Source organism: Taudactylus pleione, unplaced genomic scaffold (genome assembly GCF_031769625.1).
Source record: "Taudactylus pleione unplaced genomic scaffold, aTauple2 ptg000536l, whole genome shotgun sequence".
Lineage (NCBI taxonomy): Eukaryota > Metazoa > Chordata > Amphibia > Anura > Myobatrachidae > Taudactylus > Taudactylus pleione.
Window position 1 is genome coordinate 4,865,090 of NW_028284938.1, and position 25,867 is coordinate 4,890,956.

Genomic DNA, 25,867 nt, shown 5'->3' on the forward strand with positions numbered 1-25,867 from the left:
GAACATACTTCTTTGCCCGTTTGCCTATAAGGAGAAACTGCAATGGGGACAAAGACGAATCAGTCTGATCACCCAGAAGAGGCTAATAGTTTACTGGTACAAGTAAAAGACTGCTCTTACAAGCAATGTAGATCAGTAATACAGAAAATTATTCTCCAACTGTTTATACAATGCAATTCAAAAGTTGATGGATCAGAGCGAGGGGTCCCAGCCCACCCACCATAAGAGGTTCAGCAAATCCAATTTATTCATCATAATCAGTACAAGCAGCACCCAGACACATAACCTAAAAAAAATGTGGCTGCAACAAATGTCAATCATACAGGTCTGTAACTTCCTGCTTCGGACTTTGTTACCTCTTTAACCACTTGCCTGGCGTGGTCGCATCAGATGCGACCATGCAATGCTGGGATTTAACAGACATGGTCGCAACTGATCTGACCAGTCAGAAATGCCTTCTAGGCGGCAGCCGGAAGATGATCTTCCAGCAGCCGTCTATATCAGAGGGACCTGCTGGTTTCCCTGCACCCTTGGCTGCCCCTCCATTGAGTTCCGATCACTGCTGGCCACAGTGATTGGGTACTCGCCGGCAACCCCCTCTCGGCGCAGCTGCAGAGCAACCATGAATTAAAAAGTTGCAGCAGCCGCGGCTCCTGGTAGCCGCATCTGCTGCTGTGTCCCGATCACTGTGGCCAGCAGTGATTGGGAAGCCGGCATTACCCTCTCCCAGTGTGGCTACAGTGATCGGGTAGTGTGTGTGTGTGTCTGTGTGTGTGTATAGTCATTCCATGCCAAATCATCACGGCTCCAATCTAACAGTCTTAAAGCACTGTAGTAGAGGAAGAAGTAATATGAGTGACATATTCAGGGGTCTCTTTAAATCTCAACAAATCATACCAGGTGACAGTAAAATCCAAAGAGGATGGTTTGGTAGAATATGTGAGGTCTTCCATAGCCATATTGTGGTCTACCCTCTGGAACCACCGAGAGATAGGGGATACAACCGAGGATCTCCAAAAACATGGGATAGATGCTCTTGCAGCATTTAAGAGGTGCTGAAGAAATTACTATTTAAACAGGGAAATATCTGTGAGGTGAAGGTGTAAATTTACTAAGATTCGAGTTTGATGCGTGTTTGTCCGAGATTAAACACAGGTAGTATCGATCAAACTTGGGGGTTTTTTGTTAACAAAATTCTCAAATTTACTAAGCTACCGTGTGTGACGGGAACATGTTTTCCTATGGTGTATGTACTTGTTTTTGTGAAATGTGTTTTAGTGGCGATTCCACTCCTGTAAAAATCAGAATTTTGGTGTGGTCCGCGTTTTCCAATTGCGGTGATTTCTGAAGACTACGGGAGTACACGTGAGTCATTTTTGATTGGTGGAAAGTGTCATATGTGGGAGTGACATGCCAGATCCTCATAAATACACCCCAAACCGTCCGAACCTCATGGGTTTAGTGAAAGGAGGATTGAGAGGTTGTAAATATTGTTGCCAGCTGTTTTGGGAGTGTTGTTTTGATCAATATCCGAGTGCTGTATTGTGTGTGATAGTTGTCTTGTCTATTTTGTTGTGGTGTTTTTTTAAAGTTGGTCTATTTTTTCTGTATTTGTTGGTTTTTATTTCAGTCTCTTGTCAGTGTTTCTGCGTGTGTGTGTGCGCGTCAGTGATGTGTGGGTGCGTGTGTGTGGTGGTAGTGTAGGAGTTTGTTTGTCTGTCTTTATATTTCTGTGTTCTGTGTTTAATATGTCATGTCAGGGGCAGAGGGTAGTGAGGTGGAGGAGGAGGTGGCAGCTCAGGATCCACAGTCCTCTGATGTGGAAAGTGATGGGCAGCCCAGCCCACGCACCAGGACAGGCCGCAACGTCAAATTTTCTTTTGCTGAGAATATGGCCCTGGACACCGAGGTTATGAAACACCAATGGCAGCTGTTTGGTAGGGAGGCGGCATGTGTACCCACCAGGAGGAAGACTACCGTATGGGGCTAGGTTGGTGTCTGCGCAGGACAGTTGATATCTACAAAAAGAGGCTGTCCGATATAAAATGTTATGTCAAGTCAAAGATGGGCAAGGAGGCCAAGTCAGCAGCCGGGACAGGTGGTGGCTCACCCTATATCGCCACCTATTTGGTTTATGAAGAACCACTTAAGGTACTGATTCCGCCTGAAGTTGGCCATCGCAAGTATGTGCATGAAACAGATGTGCCAAGGCTGCCTGGTAGTTGTTCTATTTTATTTATATTTTCTTCATTAAATCAATTAAAACGTGTGATCTAAAGTGGTTACACATGAGACGCACGATGGCCAAGAAGTAGTGTATTTTATAAAAATGTTTTTGAACCAAGTTTAACACATTTACGGCAGATTTGAAAAATATGAATATTTGGTAAATACCCAATGTGTAGCTGATGTCTAATGGAAAGTACTTCTGTGTATAGACGATTTGTGTAGTCATTTCTATTTGTGCTATCAGCCGAATTTATGCATGACATTCACCCATATTTGGCTTAGGGAAATGGAAAACACACCAGTGTATGCCTTCAGTAAATTTCTGTGTTTGAAAAAAAGGCAAAATACGCCCATGATTGCAATCTTAACACGGAGCTTAGTAAATTCAACCCTAAGAAGCCAACACTCCAGAGCATCAGGAAGTGGGAGGCCGGTCATCAATCCTCAGAGCTTCCGAAACGTCCGCCAGAAGTCAGTCAGTTTCATATTTGGTGCCAGTGTCAGGTGCTGAGTGCCCAGTGGCTGACCTCACTGTCAGAAGAGGGCTGAAAGAGTCGGAAACACCTGATTAACATGAATAGGGCACCAATACCATTGAGACAAGAGGAAATAGCACACAGAACGAACAATCTAGAACCAGCTCCTTTGCCAATTCCTTGTTCCTTGCTGGTACATAAGAGGGCAGAACTAAAGCTAAACTGGTGAGTCTGACAGACAAAGTGACTCAAATATGGTTGGAGTCCACCCAGAAGTGCGGGCAGGTAGTGAAGAAATATAATGTCTAAGCTGGAGGCAAATCCAAAATAAGTGAGACGGAGTACTAAATGCATGTTGGAGATCTGAAAAGGATTGTAAACCATTGGAGTCAACTAAGTGACCTAAAAGTGGAAAACCAGCCGAGGACCAAATGGTCATTGGAGGTAATGCGAGTCCCATAGGGAAGTCAGGATTTTGTAGTAGGGGTGGGGTTAAAGAGGCCCCCGGGCTAAATAAAGGTGTTTGAATATTTTCTAACATTATTGGGTAGGTTCCAATGTGGGGAGGCGAAGGCAAAAGATCTGTTGGATCCAGGGAAGGATATGCAAGGAGGTTTTAGCCGCTCGACCCGCAATGAGTGGCCGTCGCTTGATAGCTGGGAACTGAGTCATCTCAACAATTCTGGCTAAATGAACTGAGAGTGATAATAACTAAGAAAGTGAGGGAGCTGAATGCCACCCCTAGAGCAGTTTTGGATTAGGACTGCCTGTGCCAATCGAGATCAACAATTTCCCCAAACAAACTTCCCTACTAAGCCCTGTAATTCTCTAAATAAGGAAGCCGGACTCGAAATTGACAGTGCCTGTAAAAGATAAAGAACTTTCTGTTAAACATTCATTTTTATGGTGTTAATCCTACCCAGTCAGGAGAGTTTTAGAGAAGAGCATTTCTTGAAGTCAGATCTAAATTTATTCAGTAGAGGAATAAAGTTGACTTGTAACAGGTTAGTATTGGTAGTAGTTGAAATTACCCCAAGGTACTTAAACTGCGACAAGTGCCACTGAAATGGGAAGGATATCTGAAGACCCTCTATAACATGACCCGGAGCCGAGACATTTAGGGACACTGATTTAGTATAATTTATCTTAAAATTAGACAGAGAGCTGAATCTATGAACCTTCTGATGAGGGCAGGGAGAGAAGTCACGGGGTCAGATATAGTGCCGAGGTCATCAGCAAATAGAGCAAACTTATGGTCCCAATCACCAACTCGTATCCCTTTGATGTCCCCATGACCCAGATGGCTTTGCCATTGCCTCCACTCGGAGCATAAATATTAGTGGGGAGTGGCCAGCCATGTTGCGTGCCAATTCGAATAGAGAAGGGCTTCAAGAGAGCCTCACTGAAACAAACTCTAGCAGAGGGCCTCATTGAAACAAACTCTAGCAGAGGGAGAATGATATAGAGCCAGAATACAGAACAGACAGTGGGAACCCAAACCTAGATGATCAAGGAGGACCTCCATAAATGGCAATCTATCCTGTCAAAAGCTTCCATGGACAGGAGAACCATGGGGACCCCATTAGCTCTGACTAGGTGAATAAGGTCAACAACCATTGTGGTATTATCTTTGGCCGCCCTACCAGTGACAAATCCCACCTGATCCCCATGAACCAAGCCAAAAAGAGGCCCCAACCGGTTGGCAAGCAATTTAGCATACAGTTTAATAACAACATTTAATAAGGAGATTGGCCTATAACTCGAGTACTGGGCTGAGTCTTTTAGGATTATGGAGATGTGGGCTTTGAGAGTCTGGGAGGGAAAGAAAGTCATTTAAGATATAACATTACATATCTTCAAAAAGAGGGGCATGAGGGAGGAGCAAAACTGCTTGTAGTAGCTCACCGGGAAGCTATCTGGACCACGGGTTGTTCCGTTAGGAGTTGCGGATAAGGCTATTGCCAATTACTCAATAGTAAAGGGCTGTTCAAGAGAGGCCAGGTCCTCATCCGCGAGTCTAGGGAAGTTGATAATCTGTGATTGCTTCTAGATGAACAGGACAAGCAGAGGGAGATTGGTCTTTGTTTAGGTTATAAAGGTTCAAGTAAGTTGTCAATTTGAGAAAACTTGTGGACGCTTTCCCCCCCCAGAATCCCGAATAGAATGTACATAAGATTGTAGTCTTATGTACATTGCTCGCAAGGCCCTAGTAAGCATAACACCATGTGTTACCCCATAGGTAGTAATTGTGTTTGCACCTACACATATATAATTTAGTCTTGTCATGTAGAAGTTTGTTAAGAGCTGTCCTGGCCTCAATGTGTTCGCGGAGGTGTTTGTTGGAGGTCTCAAGAACTTTAATATGAGTGAAAAGTTGCTATCTCTGAGCCATTCTTTCCCTTTCAATTGGAAACCCAGCTGAATGCATTTACCACTAATCACGTACTTGTTTGCCTCACATATCTAGTACGAGAATCATGGAGCAAAAGTTAATTAGATCAGGGGTTGTATAAAACAGCCCTGTAGCATGGTTACGAGGAACAGGGATCAGGTATGAACAGGTAGATGAAGGGAGGCTGTGAATGGGAACCCCAACACACACAGGACTTACCACTGGCAGGGCGCAGGTGACAAGGCTTCAGCTTCAAGGTGCAGGTGCAATCAGCATCAGCTCAACTGGAGGACACTAGGCTTGGACCAGCCAGCAGGCAGACTCTCCAGTAGCCAGCCTATGAGGAGAGAGAGCAGTCGCATGTGTCCAGGATCCAGCCTAGGTGAAGAGGAAGCAGCAGCAGATAGCAGGGAGTACAGAGCGGAGAGAGCAGTAAGCAGCCGCCAGATCCTCCACTTCCGGTCATGGATGGTACAGTGCAGCAACGCAGGAGTGTCTTCTATGCAGGGACTAGGTGTCAAAGTCCCCAGGATGGGGCCCTGCCTAGCGAATGAAGAGAGGCAGCAAGAGGCTCAGAGGTGAGGTACCGTTGCTCCACCATGGTGGTATAGTCCGCCGGTTCCCACCCAAAAGCGAGACCCTGGTTTCAGCAGAGTAAGTAGGCCACAATCCACAACAGGCACGGACATTCTCACCTGATAGATACAGGTTCTGTAGGGCTAGCATGGCTGGGTAGGGGTCTCAAGCAGTCCTCTGAAGATTTTAATACAGGCGCCAACTAGGCGCTCCGAGAAATCACATCTGTTGTTTACTTTAGAAGATAATTTTAGTTTAGAAGCTGCAGTGGCAGGTTGTCTAGCTTGAGTGTAGTGTCTGTTTTGTGAAATAAATTAAAATGGAGCAAAAACATCACGCACCTCTCCCATGGCTCCCAAACATCAGTCAATCACGCAGACGCGCATGCTAGCTTATTATGTTTATTTCAGCTGCCGTGTGGGCGATCAAGATAAAAGTTGGGCGCCACATATGCGCTGTATAACATGCTAGGTAAGTCTGATGAAATAGATGAAGGGGGAAAAAGAATATTATGGCTTTGGCAGTTCCAATGGTTTAGTGAGGTTTTAAGAAGATTGTTATTTCTGTCTAACACTAGCTCACAAACTCTGTCCTCAAGGCACCCTTACAGTCCAGGTTTTCAGGATATCCATACTTAAGCACAGGTGACTTAATTAGTACCTCAGTCAGTTTGATTAAACAATCTTTGCACAAGCATGTATATCCTTAAAAAACGGACTATTAGGGTTCCTTGAGGATAGAGTATGAGAACCCCTGGTCTAACAAAAAACTGAGTGATTGTCAAAGAAAAGTAAAGTTAACACTGAATATCCCAATGTTCCCTGAACTCCCGATTCCCGTTCCTCCATTGGAGGAATTCACCATTGCAGAAGAGAGTCACCTGAGCTCACTGATGGTTCCTCTACAGCAGAGGTGGGGAACCTTTTTTCTGCCAAGGGCCATTTTGACATATATAACATTATTTGCGGGCCGGGTGCAGGCCACGTCCCCTCCATGTGATGTCACAAGGGGGCGGGGCCACAACCAGCGGTGATTACAGCAATGCCTGAAGCATCCTGAGGATGCTCCGGGGAGCTGTAAGGGCATCGGTGTGACAGTCTGAAGCATCTTAAAGACGCTCAAAGCAACATGCTGATTTCAGTGTTTAGAAACAAGATAAAAAACTTGCATGTTATTATGAATTGCAAAGTTCTCTTTGCATCTGCAAAGTTGTAATTGGATTAATGGATAAACTATGGTTTCAACATAAGAATGGAGATTAATCATAGATTCTTCTAAACGGAGTTTGAAAGTCATGTTATTACATAATAGGAACACCAAACCAGCGGCTCATTCGGTAGTTACAAAAGATAGTTAGAATGTCATGTTAATCTTGCTAAAGCCATCAATTGTGATATATTTTGCTGGCAAAACTGTGCTGATTTAAAAGCTATTATTTTGTAGCTTGGACTGCATGGTTATCTTACTTTGTTGTTTTCTGTGCTTATGGCATAGTCAAACAACACAGGAGCATTACATTGTGAAGGTCTGGCACGTCAGAGAGAAGTTTGTCCCCGGAAACCACCTTTAGGTGAAACCTGAAATGGTACTTCTCCCTCCATTACATAATAAGTTAGTTTCCACTGAAAAATTTATGGACAAAACTGGTGAAGGTTTTGAGTATTTAAAAGGACAGTTTCCATCATTGTAGGATGCCAAGTTAGAGGAAACTATATTTGTAGGACCTTAAATTAGTGAAAACTTAACATGGCAGAATTAGATACATGGAAATCATTCTGTGGTTGCTGGATTTTTGGGAAATAGAAAAGAAGAAAAGTAAAAAGAGCTGATAGCTGAGTTATTGAATAACTACAAAAAGTAAAGGCAGGTATCTACTACCTGTACCTGATTAAAATGAGCGATTGAACGAGAACGATAGCATTCACAAATCGTCCACGAAAATGTAAAAAACGACCAGCGATGCGCACTCCTGCTGGTCCTTTTTGACATCTATCATCGCCTGAACATGCTGGTCAATCTGCCGATAACGTCAGATTGCCCATGTTCAGGAATGAGGAAGGGTGCCTACACTGAACGACTGATCATTCAGTGTAGACACAGCACAGACTGTGAAAAGACTGCACAATTACAATGTCGTAATCGTGCAGTCGCTTCACAGTCTGCTAGTGGATGTGCCCCTTTAGGATACCTTATGTCATTGAAGATACATTCCTTACATTCGAACCTGAACTTGTTTCTGGTCAATTTGGGAGCTGTGAGCGATGAGCAAGCGGAACAATTCCTTCAAGATATTTGCACAACGGAGTAATGGTATCAAGGGAGATGGGTTCCGGCAATGATGAGTGATTATTGCTGAGGGATAACCACACTACTCACAAGCGCAATAACTGTAAGTAGAATATTTTCCAAATGTATCCACCAATATATTTTATATTATATATTAGTGTGTGCCTGCAGCTTCTCTCGTGTGGATGTCTGTTATTGCTCAGCAGAACTAATTTTACAAAGACAGCAGTGGCATCTAATATTGTGATGTATATTTGATATGTAATATTTGTCTTGGTGCGCAATCTACTGCATTGATATGTATACCGCAACTACATAAATCAAGCTACCTGACTAGTGCTTTTTATATAGTTGAATTCTCCTGCAAAATAGATCATATTATACATATACACATAACGGTTTGTGTTCATGGTGTGCAATATATATATATATATATATATATATATATATATATATATATACACACACACACACACATACATATGTATATATATATATATATATATGTTGTTTGCAGAGTGCAGCTGCTATTTGATCTTGTTGATTCTTTAACATAACGATAAAATGAACATGGATTGCAAACCTTAAAATAAGGTCTATCCTTAGACCGAAACGTCGGCTTTTTGTCATATGCAACCTGGATTTGCTTGTTTATGCACAGATGAAAAATAAACTAAATTTTTTTTTTTCAATCAAATCTGGTGAGTGCCCTTGTGACTGCGCAATACAACTGTGTGGTACAATTCTGTGTGTTGATAATTGGACTCCAGTGAGTGAGATATGATGATGGTGTGAGTGCAGAATCACATTAACTTTATAATATATATATATATATATATATATATATATATATCTATCAAGAAAAAAGAGAAAGGGCGCTATACTGTACAGAATAAAAATATATTAAAATACCCAAAGTGTATACAACACAAACTGAATGTACAAAAAATCATCAGTTAATGCAGCAATAAAGCTACTTCAATAATCAGTCCCAGATGTCGACACAAAGAGTAAATCTCCCTTTCTTTTCCCGGAGAATGAAATTATTGAGTCCTTTGTTGGTCTTTCAATGATTTTGTAGATGTCATAGATCCCGTTTTCAGGGTTTGCAATGATTCCTTGTAATGTTGCTGAAAAATACCCTTCCAACAAGAATACACCCAAAAAAGGCCCAACGGCCACTATCAGTAGTTGAATTAAACACTTCAAATCGGAATAAAATAGAACAATGTTTATTCAATAAAATCAGTGAATATGATGAGCTTACATCAAACACTAGTCAAAATATGATGGAGACCCAACGCGTTTCGTCCCCACATGGGTCTTCATCAGGGGTACATCTTATAAAACATAAATGGGTGCATGTAAGTGAAGGGTAACAGCATAAAAATCAGCTTAATACTTATCTTAATTAATTATGGTTTATATATTCAGCGCATGTAAAGACAATGATTAATACATACCATCAAATGATTGTAATATCAGTCCTATTACCTTCATTACTTTCAGTCCTATTACCTTCATTAGCTTCTTCAGGTGATTTCAGTTTATTAATTTAACAATTATCCCTCATATTAAGGTTTCCTCTGAAACATTTTATAGTTTGTCTACATATAGATTTTTAAATAGATAAATTTAGAAGCATTGCAATAAAAGTTATTTCATGATTGGTGCATTTCATGCAGTTTTAGGATTTATAGTCAATAAGGCCAATTATTACATCACTTCCCAGAAAGGGGTTTATAAGGCTGAACAGTTAAGCATTAAGCCACATTTGCAGCAGACTGAAACACTTCTTAGCAGTATTTTGCAGGAGTGGAAAGTAAGTTGAATCTTCATTATTATGCTGTCTCATCCTGAAACTTCCCATTTATGATTTGGCTTAAAAAGGAAAGACAATGCTGATGTTCATGTTTATGTATTATATATGTAGACTACTAATGTTTGCATTATACTAATGATTATGCTGTATGTTAATTATATTGAGGTCAGCTAGATATATGCTTTTTTATTTTCACATATAAGATTTTGTCACTATATTTTTCTCCCCAAAGTTTAATGATATTCACATATTGTATTTAATTCTGTGGAATTGATTATAGAAGAGTCTGTTGAAGGACTATTTATCTGATTATTTATTCACACTTACATGTTCTACTAAGATTACCATACTGAATTCACTTAAGGTTAATTAGTTGAGAAACCAGTTTTCTGGATGCTTACACACTTCTGTCAAATCAGTCATTATTTCATTTATGCATTTATATAGAGACCATATTCCAGGCCATTTATACATTGGTGTTCAGGATTAAATATTTTCATATTATCAAGATATAGGTATTATATGCTAGGGTTAAATATTTACAGTTTATATTATGTGTTTTTCTAGAGGAATATTGCTTTTGAGCAATCCTTACCTGGGGAGTATATATCCACCCACAGTTTAAAGTGCGTCTACTCCAGCTCATTCTTCGCAAACAGATCTTAGATCGTTTGATCAGTGTTCTCATTTTCCTGACTACTAATAGGACTGATATTACAGTCATTTGATGGTATGTATTAATCATTGTCTTTACATGCGCTGAATATATAAACCATAATTAATTAAGATAGGTATTAAGCTGATTTTTATGCTGTTACCCTTCACTTACATGCACCCATTTATGTTTTATAAGATGTACCCCTGATGAAGTCCCATGTGGGGACGAAACACGGTGGGTCTCCATCACATTTTGACTAGTGTTTGATGTAAGCTCTTCATATTCACTGATTTTATTGAATAAACATTGTTCTATTTATTCTGATTGAAGTGTTTAATTCAACTACTGATAGTGGCCGTTGGGCCTTTTTTGGGTGTATTCTTGTTGGAAGGGTATTTTTCAGCAACATTACAAGGAATCATTGCAAACCCTGAAAACGGGATCTATGACATCTACAAAATCATTGAAAGACCAACAAAGGACTCAATAATTTCATTCTCCGGGAAAAGAAAGGGAGATTTACTCTTTGTGTCGACATCTGGGACTGATCATTGAAGTAGCTTTATTGCTGCATTAACTGATGATTTTTTGTACATTCAGTTTGTGTTGTATATACTTTGGGTATTTTAATATATTTTTATTCTGTACAGTATAGCGCCCTCTCTCTTTTTTCTTGGTTTCCATTTCTTTCTATATCTGTCTAACAGAGATATTAAGTGAAAGGTGCAGCCATCTATTTTACTATATGTAAGTGTTGGTTACATATCAGTATTAGAAAAAGTTTTAGTGCAATTAATAGGGCATCTCTGTGTATATATATATATATATATATATATATATATATACACAAGTCGCATTACACATAACGCGCGAGTGCTGTGTGACTCAAAAGCGCTGAGCATCTTTTTAATTTCAAATTCATCTTATTCGCACAGCAATGGTAATAGAACGCACAAGCAGATTCTGCTGATTAAAATAATATGCAACATGCCTATGTACTGTGTGCAACTGCGGATGTATTTGCATGCAAAATGCTATGTTAAAGTGTCAGAGGCCTTATTATGATAAAAGATAAATGTGTCTTAAACATTATTTTTTGTTATCAAATGTGACTGTTTTCCAGTATTAGCCCTGTTTTAAGCCATTCAGTTTATGGTGGTACAAAAACCACTGTTCTCAGCAAAGTTTGGGCTACATTTTTGGCTTGATGCATAGATTACCTTATTTCACTGTAATGGTGAAAACGAGGGCACAACGAGAACAAAATATTTGCGAAAATATATGACTTTTCAGGGTGCCATTATTTCAACTTGGAAAGAAATAGCAAGTTTCAGTTTTTTTATGAGGTGTAGATAAGAACTAATTGTTTGTTACCAAAAATGCTGAAGTGTGATCTTTGTGTCCCACTGTCTTTATTAGATTAAATTTAAAACATTTTTTTTTTACCAACTTTAGGCCTAAAAATCTCAGGTTGGCAAAATAGGAAAATTTTTATTTTTGGCTCAAGTCAAGGTCCAGATGATTCTAAGCTACTGTGAAAATTTCAAGTTTGAAATTAAAGGCAGAATGAAGTTATTGATACAAAAACTAGGAACATTTTTTTTCACAGGCTCCATGCATGTTTACAATACTGGACTTAGGGCCTGATTCAGGTTGGTTCGCAAGGCTGCATTCGCACGCACCTAGCTCGCTGCGAAAATATGCTAATGAATGCAATCGCACGGCAACGGCAGCTCTATACCAAGACGCCCACCACTGTATAAAGCCGCCCACTTCCCATGACATGCATCCGCAAGTCAGCGAAAACATCGGCAACATCGGAACCATCCGCACAGTTGTGGTTGACCTGACCCTACCGCACAAACTACTAAACTTCCTGTCACCATCTAGACTTCTGCCAGCGTATATGCCATAGCGGGTGCTTAATTATGCACGCCCCTGTAAAGGCATTTAAATGCCCAGGCACGCCTGCTTTTCTCTGACCACACCCCCATCACCACCCTCTAACGGTCACTTTCTGTCAATCACTGTGTGAGGACCCTGCATGGTCACTGCGATCGCTTCCCGATCGCAGTTGCCTGGTTCGCACACGAGCACTGCGTCTTATATGCATGCACGAAATGCAAATGGCTGGCTGTGTGCGAACGCAGCCTTGCGATCCAACCAGAATCAGGCCTTTGGGGCATTATTGAATTAGCCCTGAACATTGTTCGGGCGCTAATGGAATACCCGAGGCTATTCAATTAGCCCCGAAGTCCGTCCAACACTTATCGGGGCTTTTTTTTGGGACCTGATGTGTCCCGAGAAAAAAATCCATAAAAATAAGAGTTATGGTATAACATACCTTTGTAAACTCTTTTTCTTCGAGGTCCATAGGGTCCACAGGAACTACCTTGGGGTATGTAGTTGGAGTAATCCATTGCACCAAACAGCTACAGCTTTCAAGTTCCCAGCATGCATAGGGCCTCCTCCCTATATACCCCGCCCCCAGCCACAGGCATTCAGTTTGTAAACAAACCTAACGGCAAGCGACGGAAGGTGGAGAAGAAAGTACAATGTACACAAGAAACACTCAAAAAACTAAGATGGAATCAGTGACACAAAAAGAAAAGAACAGATCCCAACTGAGGCCAGGTGTGTCCGGGTGGGTGGCCTGTGGACCCTATGGACCTCGAAGAAAAAGCTAACTAAAAGATATGTTGCACTATAACTCCTATTTTCTTATTCAGGATCCATAGGGTCTTTAGGAGCTACTTTGGGGATGTCCTAAAGCAGTTCCCTTAAGGGTGGGGACACTCCTGAGCAGAAAGGAGAATCCGCTGCCCAAAGGAAGCATCCTGGGAGGCAACAGTATCAAATGCATAGAATTTGATGAAAGTGAGGACCGAAGACCACGTCGCCGCCTTGCACAATTGTTCTGCAGAGGCGCCATGGCTAAATGCCCACGATGGTCCCACAGACCGAGTAGAAGGTGCTGTCACCATGTTTGGAACAGAGAGATCGGCCTGAGTATACACATGAGAAATAGTCATGCGCAGCGATCGAGCCAGAGTCTGCTTGTCAGATGGCCAGCCTCGTTTATGTAAGCAATATAAAACTCAAAAAATGCATCCGATTTCCTGATGGAGCTGGTACGATTCACATAGATGCGAAGAGCTTGAACCACATTCAGTGAAGCTTCACCTACAGAAAGGCCAGAAGACAAAGGCTGGGACAACAATTTCTTCATTTATATGAAAACGGGATACCACCTTTGGAAGGTAACCCGCCCTTGTACGGAGGACAGCTCTATTAGGATTAAAAATCAAAAATGGAGAGCGACATGAAAGTGCAGCCAAATCAGAAACTCTGCGAGCTGAGGAGATAGCGAGGGGAAAAAGGGTGTTCGCTGTCAACCATTTGAGGTCCACTGAATCTAAGGGTTCAAAGGGGGAAGCCTACAGCACCCTGAGAACTAAGGATAAATCCCATGGTGCCACCGGAGGAACAAGCGGAGGTTGCAGACGGAGAACACCTTGAAAAAAATTTCTAACATGGCAATTCTGAGCTGGAACCAAACTGACAATGCAGAAACCTGAACTATAAAAGGTAGCCAGACGAAGACTTAAGTCTAGTCCAGCCTGAAGAAAAGAAAGAACTCGGGAGACCCTGAAAACCTTAGAGACGTATTTTCTGTGGGAACACCAATGAAAAAAAAGAATGTCAAATCCTGTGATAGATGTGGGCCGAAGCGGGCATCCTTGCCCTATGCATCGTCTGGATCACGGAAATAAAAAAACCTTTGGCCCTTAAGACGGAAGACTCAAGAGCCATGCCGTCAAAGCCAGCCGAGGTAGATCTGGATATAGGCAGGGATCCGGCACTAGCAAATCCGGCCATAGAGGAGGTGGACTGTCTATGGATAGACATGTCAGATCGGTGAACCAATGTCTCCTGGGCCAGGCAGGAGCTATTCGTATCATCCTGAATTTTCTGACAACCCTTAGGAGGAGGGAGATCGGAAGAAACAGGTATACCAACCTGAAGTCCCACCTCACCGCCAGAGCGTCCAGGCGGCTGAGGGGTCCCTTTTTCTGGACCCATACCTGAGGACCTTGTGATTGTGACGTGATGCCATGAGGTCTATGTCCGGTAGTTCCAACTTGTCCATAAGGCACTGAAAGACACCCAGATGAAGAGCCCATTCTCCGGCGTGTATGTCCTGACGACTTAGAAAGTCCGCTTCCCAGTTGAGGATTCCTGGGATGAATATTGCAGAGATTGCTGGAAGATGACATTCTGCCCAAACCAGAATGTTCGCCACTTCCCTCATAGCTGCCGGACTTCGTGTGCCTCCCTGATGGTTGATGTAGGCCACTGTGGTTGCGTTGTCGGACTGAATCTGGACAGGCCTGCCGTGAAGGAGGTCCTGTGCCAGAATGAGCACCCTGTGCATGGCAGGAAGCTCCAAAATATTTATGGGCAGGTGACTTTCCTGAGCTGTCCATCTCCCCTGAAAGGTGCGATGACCTGTCACCGCACCCCATCCTTGTAGACTTGCATCTGTGGTGAGGAGCACCCAATCTGGGATCCATAATGGGTGACCCTAAATGAGTCATCTGCAGCCACCATGCAAGGGAGAGGCGAACTTCTGATGAGATACGGATCATTTGAGACGTTATCAGATGACTCTGAACATCCCAATGAGACAGAATCCATTGTTGCAGGGTCCTGGAATGGAACTGGGAATAAGCCAGCATGTTGAAGGTGGATACCATGGACCCCAGTACCTGCATTGCTAAGAGAACTGTCACTTTCTGATTGCGGAGCAGTTTGCGTACTTGTAGGGCAGAAATCTCGGTCCACTGGTAAAAGAATCCTTTGTCCCAGAGAATCCAGCAGCTCCCCCAAATGTACCATCTGCTGAGTTGGAGAAAGAGAAGACCCTTTCCAATTGATTATCCAGCCATGCTATTGCAGACAGGCAATGGTCATTTGGAGATGGCGTTGTAAAACCTCCGGAGATTGTGCCAATATCAGGAGGTCGTCCAAGTATGGTAGTTTCTTGGCTCCTTGTCACCTGAGATGAGCCTCCAGGACTACCATAATCTTGGTGAATACCTGAGGTGCTGTAGACAGTCCGAAGGGCAGAGCCTGAAATTGATAATGTTGCTGACCCACCGCAAACCTCAGAAACTTTTGGTGAGAACGTGCAATAGGTACATGCAGATACGCATCCTGTATGTCTAGGGCATAGGTTCCCAACCACGGTCCTCAAGGCACACTAACAGTCCAGGTTGTAAGGATAGCCATAGTTGAGCACAGGTGACTCAATTGGTAACTTAGGTATTTTGATTTAACCATCTGTGCTTAAGCATGGATATCACTATAACCAGGACTGTTAGTGTGCCTTGAGGACCGAGGTTGGGAATCACTGTTCTAGGGAAACCATGCCATCTCCAGGCTCCATTGCTAGCATAATTGACCATAGGGTTTCCATACGGAATTTGGGTACATGGATGAATTTGTTGAGAGACTTTAAATTCAGAATAGGGCGTTGAGACCCATTTGGTTTCAGAATCAGAAACAAATTTGAATAATAACGCCTTCCCTGTTGCATCACAGGAACGGTGATTATAACCCCTGACCTCAGGAGGGCCCAAAAAGCTTCTTGACTGGGTATGAAGGAAGAGTTGTACAAAAAAAACTTCTGAGGGGGATACCTCTGGAACGTAACGGCGTACCCATGAGGGACCACTTCTCGAACCCAAGCATCCATAGTAGTCTGGTGCCAGGGGTAAGAAAACTGGAGAAGTCAGCCTCCTGCCCTGAGATCCCCCAGGGGGAGGCCCGCTGCATTAGGCTTGGAAGCTGGACTTTTGACTGACAAGGATTTCCTGGTCTGCGTTTTCTTGCGGGAAATATCCTGTCTAGAGAAAGACTGTCCCTTCGTTCTTCCCTGCGGGCAAAAGGACCGAAAGGACGTCTGCTTATACTTAGTGGTAGACATACAGGGCAACCCAGCAGATTTAGATGCTGCCAGAGCAGTCACTATGTTATCCAATTCCAGCCCAAACAGTACCTTCCCGACAAAAGGGCTCTCTTGGACCCTGTATCTACCTTCCAGGTTCTTAGCCACAGAGTACTCCGAGCAGCCACTGAGGTTGCTGATACTTTAGAAGCCAGAATGCCTGCATCAATAACTGCTTCCCCAACATACGCAGCTGCTTCCCACATTTGGCAGAGATAAGACAGCTGTTCTCTGGTAGCATCTGGCATCCTATCTTCCAGAGACGTCGTCCATTTTTCCATAGCCTTGGCCACCCAGTCTACGGTCATAGCCAGCCTGGTAATAGCTCCAGATAATGAAAAATCAGATTTCAAATATAAAACTGGAAAATTATCTGTAGCTTCCTTAAGCGAGGATGCAGCAGGGATAGGTAATGTAGAACTCTGAATATACAAACTCCCACAGTACGGGCCATGACAGGAATCAAACCCACTACCTCAGTGCTGTGAAGCAGTAATGCTAACCATTACACCGTCTGGTAATTATCTTTAAATGTGACTAAACATGTTTAATGATGAATACGTACTTTGCAGGCAGTAACCAGCATTTTCACCACTGAATTTCTTCTTGCTATCTCATTTTGTGTGTCAAAGTTGCAGCACCATTAATAAATAACAAATCTGGTTAATGCAAGACTAAATTACAGATGTCTTGCAATTAACATGCTTGGATGCATCTCACTCCTTTCCAGAATACTTTGAATAGCAAATATAAACAACACCAGAAAACCTTTTATATAGGGGTTTCATCAAGTCAATCTTTTTACTATTATTCTTGTAAAATGTTCCTGGAATTAATCTACAGATTGTACATTACCTCAGTTTATGCTTGAAGTTCAAATGCTAGCAATTGTCATTCCATTTGTCTGCAACACTATACAGATTGTACTTTATTATTTTGCCTTATTTTGACTGTAAACATTTTTGTTTTATTCCAGTATTCTTGATTTCTATTTTATCATTACATTGCAATTTTCTTTCACCCCATACTGCACAATAAGAATTCTAGGGAAATTAGTAATTAACTGTAAAAACTTGGTAGAGCTTACATCACTCCCACATACACCTAGGGGTTCGAGCGCAGGATCCATTATTTATATTTGCTGTATCTGACAACCACTTATCTCATACATACTTGGAATCTCATGGAGAAACTCATGTGTGGAATGAGAGATAAGCCTGACACCATCAAGTTCAGAAACCATAAATGTTTCCTCATCCAAAGGAAATATGTTTTAGGTGTTAAGGTTCTAACATTTGCCCACTATAAAACAAAATAGACAAAATACAATTATCAAAATATAAACAAGGAACTTAAAGGATACGAAATGCTTTCATTCCCACTTCCAGCAACAAGTAGTATTTTCTCCCACATGACTACAATTGCGTACTGTTTACTTCGTGGTCTGATGCACCTAAAAGAAGGAAAAAAGCCAATAACTAGTCTTGTGTGCAGAAACACATCAAAATATTTGTATTAAATAAAACTCATAATTGACCTAGGTACTCATGTTTTATGGAAATTATTATATGGTCTACAACAAAGCACACCTGGACCATAGTCTAATAAAATAACAGGAAGTACCAATATCTCATTCACACCGCTGTGAGGCCTCCTGGAAGTGTGCAGTGCCATTGGCACAATTATAATTAGCTTGAGACAGTACATACACAAATACACACCACCCTTTACCTAAAGCAAACATCAAAATTGTGATCCACTGATAATGAAGTTGGATTATGGGTTTAAGTACTTATTGCAGGTTTTTATGTGCATCACTATAAGATAACTTTTTTAAAAATTTTATTGGAATCATAAATCTAAAAATAAGAGTTATGGTATAACATACCTTTGTATCTGGAGTGATCCAGGCACCAAACAGTTTAACAAGCTTCAGCTCCCAGGATGCCCTGGGTCCCCCTCCATACATACCCCGCTCCGGCTACAGGCAGTTAGTTTGTTATCAAGGCCAAGCAGGAAATAAAAATTGAGAAGGAAGGAAGGACCCTTGTACTCTAGACACACTCTCTCTAAGAAGAGGGAATCATAGAAGATACAACAGAAAATAATTTCCCAACAACAACAGGTGCATGAGGGTGGGTGTACTGTGGATCCTATGGACCTGGAAGAAAAAGAGTTAACAAAAGTATGTTATACCATGACTCAAATTTTCTTCTTCGGGGTCCATGGGGTCCACAGAAATTACCTTGGGACGTCCCAAAACAGTTCCCTTTAGGGGTGGCGACGCTCCTGTGTATCAGCCGCAAGGAGAATCCTACGCCCAAAGGAAGCATCCTCAGAGGCAAATGTGTCAAATGCATAAAATTTTACAAATGTGTGGACGGAAGACCACGTGGCCGCATATTTGTTCAGCAGAGTCACCACGACGAACCGCCCATGATGGTCCCCACAGATCGAGTAAAATGTGCTGTGACTGTGTTTTGAACAACAAGGTCAGCTTGTGTGTATGAATGAGAAATTGTCATACGCAACCACCTGGCCAAGGTCTGTTTATTAGCTGGCCAGCCTCGCTTATGACAGCCATACAACACAAATAAAGAATATGACTATCTAAAAGGAGTTGGTGCGATCTACATAGATACGTAGTGCACGGACAACATCCAGAGATGCTTCACCAGCCGAAAGGCCTGTGCTTGCAAAGCCGCAACCACAATTCCTTAATTCACATGAAACCGGGATACCACCTTAGGAAAGTACCAGGCCCTAGTACGAAGGACAGCTCTATATCAAACAAGGAGATCGAAAAGACAGGGCTGCCAAATCAGAGACCCTACAGGCAGAAGTGATAGCCAGAAGAAAAACTGTCTTGGCCGTCAACCACTTCAGGTATACTGATATCAGGGGTTCAAATGGAGGAGCCTGCAAAGCCTTGAGAACCAATGTCAAATCCCACGGGGCTACTGGGGGGGACAAAGGGAGGCTGAACCCTCAGAACACCCTGAAAAATATTCAACATTGAGCGATCCTTCGCTGAAACCAAACTGAAAGTGCAGAAGCCTGAACCCTCAGGGTGGCCAGACGGAGACCCCGGTCTAACCCAGCCTGAAGAAACGAAAGCACTCGAAAGACATTAAACACCTTAGGGTCACATTTCCTCAGTTCACACCACTGAAAATATGAGTGCCAAATTCTGTAGTAAATGCGAGCAGAGGAAGGTTTCCATGCCGTCAACATTGTCTGAATTACAGAATTGTAAAAACCTTTTGCCTTTAGGACGGAAGTCTCAAGAGCCATGCCGTCAAAGACAACAAAGAAGATACTGGTATAGGCAGGGACCCTGTATTAACAGGTCCGGCCTTAGAGGAAGAGGGCATGGAGTGTCTATGGAGAGACTCTGCAGATCTGTGAACCAATGGCGTCTGGCCCAAGCAGGAGCTATCAGTATTACTGTACCGCTTTCCTGCTTGAAGTTCCACTTTACTGCCAGAGCATCCACAAACTTGGCTGCAGGATCCCTGGTTCTGGACCCGTACCTGGGGACCTTGTGATTGTGACTTGAGGTCTACTTCTGGAAGACCCCATCTGTCCACAAGGCTCTGAAATACCTGTGGATGAAGAGCCCACTCTCCAGCATGTATATCCTGCAGGCTTAGAAAGTCCGCTTCCCAATTGAGTACTTTTGGAATGAACCCCGCCGATATCGCTGGGAGATGACATTCTGCCCAGACCGGAATGCTTGAAACTTCCGCCATGGCAGCCTGGCTCCACGTGCCTCCCTGATGGTTGAGGTAGGCTACTGCGGTGGCGTTGTCGGATTGTACCTGGACAGGCCTGCCCTTCAGTATTTCCTGAGCCTGAACCAATGCCCCAAATACTGCCCTTAGTTCCAGGACATTTATGGACAGAAGTCTCTCTCTTGTCGTCCATTTTTCTTGAAATGTGTGTCGCCCTGTCACTGCACCCCAACCGCAGAGGCTGGCATTGGTCGTGAGGAGTACCCAATCTGGAATCCAAAATGAGCGACCCTTGTTGAGGCGGTACGTCTGCAACCACCATGACAGGGACAGTCACACTTCTGGCGAGAGACGGATCGTCTGTGCCCTTATTGAGTGGTACTCTCCATTCCAGTGCGAGAGGATCAACCGCTGCAATGGTCTCGAGTGGAACTGGGCATATTCCACCATGTCGAAGGATGACACCATGGACCCCAGAATCTGCATTGCCGCATGAACAGATACTGACCGGTTATGTAGAAGCCTGAGTATCCGCAGCTGAAGGGCCGCAATCTTGTCCTCTGGCAGATATATTTCCTGTGCCAGGGAATCCAAGCGAGCCCCTAAGTGCACCATCTGCTGCACTGGCAGAAGCGATGACTTCTTCCAATTTATAATTCAACCATGTCTGTGTAGACAGGCAATTGTCAGTCTGAGTTGATGCTGCAATTCTTTTACCGAAACCACTGTCGGAATATGGAACCAGTGTCTGTGTCGGAGGATGTGCCGCCAGGGGAAAGCGTACCTCCCCTATGCTGTATGGATCCACCTGGCACACTGACATGGCCGCCGCCATCAACGCCCTAGCTGTCAGGATCCCTCATATCCCGGTGGTCTAGTGCTGGAGACAGTTTACACATAGCTCTACACTACAGCGTCCTCCAGCGAGTCTCCACCGCCGGAGGTACAGACTGCCTCATGGTTCCCCGCGTCAGCGGCCGTGGGGAACCCCTTACCTACATCCCCGATGTTCCCGGTTGCAGTCCTGGGCTGGTTAAGCCCGCCGAAGTCATCAGTACCCACGGGGGTCCGGCTGGGGAAGACTGAGCGTCGACACTGGTAGAAATAGAGATAGTGATTTTAAGTAAAACAATAAACTTAATGGATCCGCTAGACCCTTAATCAAATAATTATAAACATTATAAATAATAATGCCCAGATCCTGAAAAAACTTAAAATCACTATCTCTATTTCTACAATGTAACTGAACCATGTGTTTCTAGGTGATGGTGTCTCTGTTTATGTCACGTGGTGTGCGAGGCTCCGTTGGAAGATAATGATGTCATCACACTGCGCCAATAACAATATCAGTGGGCGCTGCATTCAGGACGCCAAACAGGGGGAGGTGCAGGTGGTGCGGGGTGAAGGCATATGAAGGTACGATGTTTGATTTAGTTTTGTACTGCTTGAAAACAGTTTGGTGATAAACTGAAACGTTGCTGCTACAGGGCACCTGGTCCAAGATGTACATTGTTATACTGAGTGCCGGACCTAGGAACTTGTATTCTGGTAGTTTTCACATTCGTGGGTGAAAACTCCATGTCAAGGCACCAGGAATTTATTACCACCATTCTGCACAATAGCTCTCTGCATTTGTTTTTTAAACAAATAGTGGTTTGATTTTAAATCTATGTGTGTGGAAATTGTGTCACACAAAAAGGTGAACATTTGTCACATGATGGCTGAGTTACCTGTGGAAGAGGTTGATTTGTTGTTTAATCCTGCCAATTATCCTGTGGGTGATGCATTTTCCTACTCAGAATCTGAGGCGGATGAAATTGTCTATAAAGAAGTATTGGATGATGAAATTGAGTCTCTAACCACTGATACTATTTATAGAGACTTATTACGCTTAAAGAAAAGTAAGTTGATTTTAAACTCCATGGGATATCACTAAGTGATTATTTTAAAACTAAAAAAATTCCCAGGGGATTTAGGATAAAAAACTGACCTACTATTGGTCGCAACGACCCAGTGTTTTGCAAAAGATGGATCGCAATCCTAAACAAGTGCTCATATGACTTACTGTTGCTTGTTATTGATCAATCTAAAAAAGAGCTTGCTAAGATTACTGAAAAAATCAACTTGGTTGAAATTTCACATCTGCCGTTGTTACAATCAGATAAAGAAACTGATTGGTTGAAGAAACTGAATAGCCAAATCAGTATATATAAGCGCGATTTAATTAAATGTAAAAAATAAAAACTTCAGAAGGTTGAGATGGATTATGAGAAACATCAGGTGTACAGATGGTTATCTGGGGGTCAAGGCAATTTTGAAAGGAGGAAACCTTTCTTTAGACGCAAACAAACTTAATTTGCCCGGGAGACTGATTCTTCGCAAGATTTATACAGTACCAGTGACACAGATGTTCCCAAATCTTCATCAAAGAGACTACCATCAGGCCCTTTAGGAGTTTCTACACGCACCAGAAATCCCATAGTACCCGGCATTATACTCGACGAGGGGGACAAAATAAAAGAAGGAAAACGTGGCAGAAAGCCCCCATTACCCAGGAGGAGGTAATATTTAATCTGTCTTCTCATAATCTCACTAATAGTGAAAGGAGTCTATTAAATAAAGGGCTATCATTCGTACCATCAAATCCCTTTGATGACTTTAAATGGCAAAATGAAAAATTTAATCTGCAGAGACGTTTAAAACGTAAAGAATTCTTTAATAAAAACACTGTTATAAAAGAATCTGGAGATGAAGCCCCTGAGAAATTACAGAAATTAAAGTCTAAATCAGTCTTTGACCCTCAATCAAATAACCCGTCAATTAAAACTTTTCTTCGAATATTAGATGGATCAGTATCGCAGAAGATTAAGGACAGGAGTCCAATTCATCCAAATTTATCTAATTTGGAAAGGCAGGCTTGACACCACCTAGCCAACAATAAAAATCTAATTATTCGTCCAGCCGATAAGGGGGGCGGGATCGTTCTGCAGGACACAGAGGACTATGTACAAGAAATTCTTCGCCAATTGGGGGATACCACAGTCTATAAGAGACTTAGCGGTGGTCCTACACCAGTAATTAAAAAAGAGCTATTTGAAATACTGACATTTGCCAAGGACGCCTCATTAATTAATGAGACTTTTTCAATCTTACTACCTCAGTTTCCGATTACTCCCATTATCTATACACTCCCCAAGGTTCATAAAGGTATTGATCCTCCACCAAGGCGGCCTATTATCTCGGCCAGAGGATCCTTATTTCAACCGACAGCTATTCTTTTAGGTTCAATCTTGCAACCGTTAATTCAAAAGAAACCTCAATTTCTTTTGGATACTACTATGTTGTTAAACAAACTACGTGAAATTAATGTAGATCTTACAGATATTTGGTTTATTACTGCAGATGTTTCAAGTCTTTATACTGTTATTCCCCATGGGGAGGGATTATATGTGGTTAAGAGGCTTCTGATTGAGGATGGGGCTCTTGATCCCTGTCACATTGATATTTACATTCAAATGCTTGAACTAATTTTGACTAGAAACTACTTTCTCTTCGATGGTGTGTATTATCAACAAAAAACTGGTTGTGCCATAGGCTTGTCTGTGGCACCGGCATACGCCAATGCATATATGTTCACTATCGAGGAGAAAATATTTTTTTGTCGTGATGAAATTAATGATAACATTATATTTTACGTACGTTTTATTGACAATTTATTGATTTTTTTGGAGAGGTTCACAGCAGACATTCATTGAATTTATGAATGACCACAATTTCAGCAATTGCCCTGTGAAGTTCACATATGTCATGAATCAGGAATATATTGATTTCCTTGATGTAAGGATTGGCAAAAAGGATGGTGGTATTACAACCACATTATTTTCTAAAATAACAGATAGAAATACTCTATTACAATATCAAAGTTGCCACCCTACAAGTTTAAAACTTGGACTACCTTACTCTCAAATGATCCGAGTACTTCGGACCAATAGTGAACATAACTTAGCAATTACCCAGATTGATGAGATGATCCTTAAGTTTGAGAATCGAGGATATAGTAGGAAACATCTGGAAATTACCAAACAGAGGGTATTGAGCCTTAATAGAGAACAATTATTGAAAAAGAATCCTAAATCTAAAGAAAATAAATTTATTTGGGTTTCTGAATTTAATACTCTTTCCCCTATTATTAATAGAACATCTAAAAAATTATGGCCGTTAATCACCTCAGACCCTGACCTAGGATTAAGTGACACAGATTTAATGCCTTGTTATTCGAGAGCCAGAAATCTTCGTGATCTTCTGGTGAGAACTGAATTTAATTCAAAAGATCAGTTGCGACTGAAACAACATTTTTTATAAACAAAACAAAATGGTTGTTTTAAATGTGGCTGTGTCACCTGTAAGTATTTAATTCAGGGTAATACATTTTTTCATCTTCATACTGGCCAAAAATTTATGATTTGGCATCATTTGACATTTAACAGTGAATATGTTGTATATCAAATTCTTTGCCCTTGTGGTTTATCGTACGTGGGTAAAACTAAAAGAAAATTCAGAGAGAGAATGGCGACTCACCGTTCCTCTATTAACTCAGTGCTAATCAATAAAACAAGTGAACAACCAATTGCTCGCCACTTTATGGAATTCAATCATCCACTAGTGACATTGAGATATAGGATGATTGATTTTATTCCTAAGTTGACACGAGGGGGTTACCGCAATAAAATCCTTTTACAACGTGAATCATTTTGGATTCACAAATTGAATGTGATTGCACCTAGGGGCCTCAATGAGAGTCTACCACTCATGTTTTCTTTGATTGTTCTCTATGGCTGTGCTCTATGTTGGTTAGTCGTCTCCTTTTCTATTTTGTCATAGGATAGGTGGATCAAAGGTCCCTTTGGGTGCCTGTCTTTGTGATTATAAGGGGTCATAATTCCTATAGATCGTAAATTCGCACTGCAGTGGTTTTTAATATATTAATATGTTCCAATAAGTAATGGTATTTTTTTGAATGTGAGTCAATGGCTCATTAGAGAAGTAGAAGCAATCCTGCATTTATTAATCTTTTCAGCGGAAAATTGTATCCTCAATTTTTTCAGGATCTGGCCATTATTATTTATAATTATTTGATTAGCGGATACATTAAGTTTATTGTTTTACTTAAAATCACTATCTCTATTTCTACAATGTAACTGAACCATGTGTTGCTAGGTGATGGTGTCTCTGTTTATGTCACGTAGTGTGTGCGGCACCGGGGGAAGATAATGATGTCATCACAGTGCGCCAATGACAATATCAGTGGGCGCTGCATTCAGGACGCCGAACAGGGGGAGGTGCACGTGGTGCGGGGTGAAGGTATATGAAAGTACGATGTTTGATTTATTTTTGTACTGCTTGAAAACAGTTTGGTGATAAACTGAAACGTTGCTGCTACACGTCTTCCGCGTCTCTTTGATTTGCTGAATGTGCCGGAGTGCCACACCATGGAGGTTGTATGAAGTTTATTTGTGGGGGCACCTGGTCCAAGATGTACATTGTTATACTGAGTGCCGGACCTAGGAACTTATATATATATATATATATATATACACACACACACACACACACACACACACACACATCCAGTGGGGTTGGCACTCCAACAATATGCTACAAAGTCCCCGTTGCCCTCCGATTAG

The 25,867-nt window shown here is 42.0% G+C and overlaps 1 protein-coding gene across 2 annotated transcripts in view; it reads right to left on the reverse strand.

Moving 5' to 3' along the window:
• The window catches only part of VPS16 (VPS16 core subunit of CORVET and HOPS complexes), a 192,969-nt gene that overhangs the window by 91,622 nt on the left and 75,480 nt on the right, over positions 1–25,867 (reverse strand). For both annotated transcript variants that reach the window (XM_088451038.1, XM_088451037.1), the window contains exons 9-10: positions 17,813–17,902; positions 17,623–17,717 (exon numbers count right to left, since the gene is read on the reverse strand). In XM_088451038.1, coding sequence (XP_088307164.1) covers positions 17,623–17,717; positions 17,813–17,902 — 185 coding nt within the window. The remainder of the gene's footprint in view (positions 1–17,622; positions 17,718–17,812; positions 17,903–25,867) is intronic.